The following is a 4,546-nucleotide window of genomic DNA, read 5'->3' as shown; positions in this document are numbered from 1 at the left end:
GTAATCAGACGGTTTTCGAGTGTGAAAGGCTTGCGGTTGCGGACTGACAACAAAAAAACGCCTGATTGGAGGTTATAAAAAGCGATGTTCAGAAAGCCAGCTAATCTTTGGTCAAGTGAAATGTTAGTTTCATTCAATCTTTGTCTTAAATGTGGTTTTGGCGAGCCCCCGTATAGTGGATCGTAGCCATTTACTAAAGGTGCAGACATGTGAATGAAGGCAGGGTTGATCTGGGATTCTGTGAGCTCTAAAGAGAGCTCCCAATCAACGCGCTGCATTTCTTGCACGGAAAACATTTCAATATCTGGACGGTATGAGGCACAATGGTGATCTGATGATACGGTGTGTTAACAGAGATGTTTATAGAGTTCTAAAGCCGTTACGTCACGTTACCATGGGAGCAGAATTTTCTGTTCTAAACAAACGTGCTCAGAGCCAAAATGGCGTCGCTTTCAATCGCTGCACTGATATCTTTCTTCGCTGAAGAAAAGAAGTCAATCGAACGAGGAGAAAATCATTACAGATCTGAACACATTGAGTCATTTTCTTACCATCAGGGTATTTTACGCGGTGAGGTTCAAGCAAGTATGAAGAAAAAGGTCTATCGAGTCACGGTGAGTTTAGAGCCACCAATCGCATTAAGAAGCCTAAGGAATATTTTTAAATATCTTTTAAGTACCTTCTTGTTATCTACTCCCCCAATTTAGAAATATATATTTTCGATCTTGTCGATTTCCCTCATCAAAAAAGCCAGGCTGAGGCTTAAATCGTACAGATTATGATTCATATGAAATAGTGTTACCAAGACATTTATGAGTTCACCTTGTTTGAACTTTTATCTTAATTACCACTTAGATTTACCTGGATGACCACTTCAACATAAAATCCACGGAGTGTGAATGTCCAAAGGGAAAATTCAAATGCAGTCACGCGGCGGCTCTTTTTATAAATGGGATTCACAACTTAAGCCGCACAGATATTGAATGTCAGTGGAGGAAAAAGAAGTCTAATACCTCCCTGTCTTTACAGGCAGTCGAAGAACTGTTCCCTCTGCCAAAGAATTATGTGGCGATTACTCGATCTCCCAACACAGAAGATCGTCAGGCACTATATGGAAGCTTAAAGGCATATGGGAGGTTCACTGGTCTTTGCTGGCTCATGTGCCCAGAGCCTGCTCCCCAAGCCAAATTGCCTGTGCCAACAATTGAGGAAATCATCTACTCAGAGGAGTTTATCCAAACAAGAGGTACACAGCAACAATTGGACTGTTTGGTTCGGAAAGCCAAACTCACAGAAGCAGATATCCTGTTAGTCAGTCAGATAACTGTAGGCCAACGAGACAACCCAACCTGGCATCTTGCAAGGAGGGGACGGCTTACAGCAAGCAATTTTGGATCCGTTCTGCATGCCAAAAGAGTGACCCCTTCACTTCTCAAACGGCTCCTTGGAGAGTATGACATATCAAGAGTTAAGGCAGTACAATGGGGGGTAAACAACGAGGCAGAAGCGATTAAGGCATTTACCAATTTAACTGCAAAAACTGTACAGGAAACTGGGTTATGGCTGGATGGCTCTGGGATTCTTGGTGCTTCCCCAGATGGAATTGTGGATGAAGACTCTGTTTTGGAGGTCAAGTGTCCCTACACCGAAAGGAATATGACAATGGAAGAGGCAGTGAATATCTCCCCCAATTTCTGCTTGAAAAAAACTGAAAGTGGTCAGTATGCTTTAAAGGAAGAACATGTCTACTGGCATCAGGTCCAAGGGGAGATACATTTTGCTCAAAGGAAGCTTTGCTATTTTGTTGTGTGGACATCTAAAGATGTAGTTGTTTTGAAAATAGCAAAGGATGAAGGCTGGAGTGGAAACATTTCTAAGCTTACTCAGTTTTATTTTGAACACCTCTTCCCAAAGGTTGTAGAGGGACAATTATAGGTTTCCAGATCTATTACTGCATGTAATTATTTTTTAAGAAATAATAATTTTCAGGAATCATTAGGAGCCCTTTGGTGTTTAGTCTTCACTGATGGCATGTTGTTGTGGAATTTCTTGAGATAGGGAGGCTTTTCAGATGGAGGGTATTGGGAGCTCAGGTGTACTTTTAAGTTCACTCTAGTAACTTTAGGAACACAGATCTTCAAATCCCAACAGGGCTCTCCTGGTTTACTCAAACTAACTTTAGAAACAGTTACAGTTTTTGCACTTCATTGTTTCACAGTTGAGCTGTACTGCTCTGTTGTAGTGAACTGTTGTTGGGCTGAAATTATACATGCATCCATAAATTCAACAATGATAGCAGATTTACTTTTTGAATAAAACAAACAGATCAACATGTATTTTACAAAGTATTCAATTTTCCTTATATGAAAAATAATTAGTTCATTAATCAAATTCATATCCTTCACAGCCCTCTTTGATCAGTGGAAACTGCAGATTAACAAGTGAAGCACAGAGTTGAAATATTATATCTGCATGACAACGTAAATATGAGGGAATAAAAGATAAAATCTTGAAATCTTTGAGCCTAGCATTTGCCCTCTCAACATGAATTCTGCATTTTGCTATAACTTCTGTTGCCCTTGCTTCACTCTCAGTGAATGTACCATTGTTTAAAAAAGGTGGTATATTTACTGAAACACCATTTGGTGCAAGATCCTGTATAACAAAACCTTTGTCAGCTAAGACCATATCTCCAGCAGTAAGGTGATTTAAAAATCCTGATTTCTGCACAATTGCTTTGTCAGATATTGACCCTGGATAAAGTTTGCTGACATAAGTAATAACACCATTTGGCGCTACACCCACAATAACCTTGAAGGAATGCATTCCCCTATAATTTGAATACGTAGCATTCTGCTGGCTCATAAGCCCAGGTGTGGCAATCTCTATGTCTGTACAATCTATCACTACTCTACATGAACCAAACTGACTAAAAGATGATGGGGCACACAGCTTGTTCTTATCCCTAGATGGGATGGATGCCATGAGGTCAATAAATAGAATTGAGTGTAAGACATGAATGAAGTTGTTACAATATTTGCTATTGTAGATACACTGCAATTGAATAACTGTGCAAGGTGAAGATTTGTGTAATTCTGTCTGACTTTCATTAATGTTATAAATATTTGTTCTTCAAAACTGATTGATTGCACTCTCCAGCCAGCAAAGTAATTGATGGATTGTTTAAACCTAGCTGCATAGTTGACAACAATTTGAAAAACTTCCTTTGTTGGCAGCCCAGTTTCCATCTTCAAAACCTCCTCACTCATTTTCGAAACTGTGTAATGTTTTTGCACATAGTAATTTTTTTCTCTTTGATCAATCATTTCCCTTTTTGCCTGCTCCAACTCTGCTTCCAGTATAACTTCTTTTCTTGTTGATTCAAGTCTCTCCACGCTGCCAGAGGTGCCTTGTTCAAGTTCTTCTTTCTTCCTTGCAGCTTCTATCATTTCTTGTAGGGTCTGTTGTGATTCGATTTTTTTCTTTTTTGGCTTTGCTTCTTCTGCTGGGAAAAGTTTGTCTTGGTTCCTCTTGAAAATCTCAGGACCATTACTTTTTTTTCCTTCTCTGAAATGGCAACTACAGACTCTGGAATGTTTTCCTGGCTCTCTGTCTTCTCTCCTATAGCAAAAAGGATAATTTCAGCTTTATAATTCTTTCTGATTACTGTGCTATTAGCGGAGGATTTTTATCTTGCAGCTTCTATCTTATAAAAATTTCTAATTAAGAAGACAGTTCTCTATCTACCTGTTTTAACACTGCAGGGTGACCATTAAGTATCAACAACCACACCAAAAGCTCTCACAACTGATTTCCGTCATTGAGTCAAATGTTGGCTCGTGGCTTCTAGGGAACCGATTTTGAAGTTGGAGTACAAGAAAAAGGAGTCTAAAAATCAGTAAGATTTATATAAGCTTAATCAGTTTCATAACAAAGATGGCGACTCCACAACCGCAATAAATTGCGTAAGCATACTTTTCTCCTGGACAGAAAAAGTATTGAAATAAAACTCTTACTAACCTCAGTAGGTGAATCCATCTTCTATATTCCTTCAGCTTTTTTTCCTTGCTAGGGAATCCGAAGAAGCTACACGTGTGACTTTCCGAGTGATGGTTGCAATCAGGCGCAAAGCAGTGCACCATTTTAATCGTTTCGATCGCCTTCGTTTCTCAGTTTTAGATTTCTATGACCTACAGCGTTAATAACAATGTAACTGAACCTTATTCTAAGCTTCTTTGAACCGTTCCAAGCGATGATTACACACTTGACCTCAGCAACGCATAGGTTATCAGTAGGACGCGCTCGATTGTTTAGAACAGAAATTTTAGCCCCATGGCAACGTGACGTCACACTTTAGGACTCTATAACTTTTCAATTTAAATTTGGCGCACATGTGTGACATGACAAAGCCTCTTAACAATGCTTCGTCAGGCGAAAGTGCGTCCTATTGTCTACAGAGGCGGGGCAAAAACTCTCTTGGAACTCTCTTGGGAGTCCAAAGGGAACAACTTTCGAGGACTTTTAGGACATTTCGGAGTAGCTTTTG

The 4,546-nt window shown here is 39.6% G+C and overlaps 2 protein-coding genes across 3 annotated transcripts; one reads left to right on the top strand and one right to left on the bottom strand.

Annotated features, from left to right (window-relative positions):
* The first annotated feature begins 357 nt into the window (after nt 1-357).
* Nucleotides 358-2,515, top strand: LOC149034564 (uncharacterized). 2 transcript variants are annotated; one of them, XM_089194935.1, is made up of 2 exons: nt 358-614; nt 1,030-2,515. In XM_089194935.1, the coding sequence occupies exons 1-2, from the start codon at nt 441-443 to the stop codon at nt 1,933-1,935; spliced, it is 1,080 nt and encodes a 359-aa protein (XP_089051061.1). In that variant the 5' UTR covers nt 358-440; the 3' UTR covers nt 1,936-2,515. The 2 variants fall into 2 exon arrangements, with proteins under 2 accessions (XP_089051061.1, XP_089051060.1); XM_089194934.1 differs by having other exon boundaries at nt 856-2,515.
* LOC149034563 (uncharacterized) lies at nt 794-4,317 on the bottom strand. The gene is made up of 2 exons (XM_089194933.1): nt 4,021-4,317; nt 794-3,621 (listed from the first exon to the last, which is right to left on the bottom strand). Exon 2 carries the CDS (start codon nt 2,983-2,985, stop codon nt 2,383-2,385), a length of 603 nt encoding a protein of 200 aa, XP_089051059.1. The 5' UTR covers nt 2,986-3,621; nt 4,021-4,317; the 3' UTR covers nt 794-2,382.
* Nucleotides 4,318-4,546: the final 229 nt, after the last annotated feature.

This window comes from Pocillopora damicornis, chromosome 14 (genome assembly GCF_964200805.1).
Source record: "Pocillopora damicornis chromosome 14, jaPocDami1.2, whole genome shotgun sequence".
NCBI classification, from domain to species: Eukaryota; Metazoa; Cnidaria; class Anthozoa; order Scleractinia; family Pocilloporidae; genus Pocillopora; species Pocillopora damicornis.
The sequence above is the reverse complement of the archived record's forward strand: the minus strand, read 5'-3'. Positions and strand labels throughout refer to the sequence as shown.

Coding starts and splice junctions, on each gene's coding strand:
- LOC149034564 (XM_089194934.1), top strand. CDS start 441: ATGGCGTCGCTTTCAATCGCTGCACTGATATCTTTCTTCGCTGAAGAA. Junction 615..855: donor AAAAGGTCTATCGAGTCACG/GTGAGTTTAGAG, acceptor ATTACCACTTAG/ATTTACCTGGATGACCACTT.
- LOC149034563 (XM_089194933.1), bottom strand. CDS start 2,985: ATGGCATCCATCCCATCTAGGGATAAGAACAAGCTGTGTGCCCCATCA.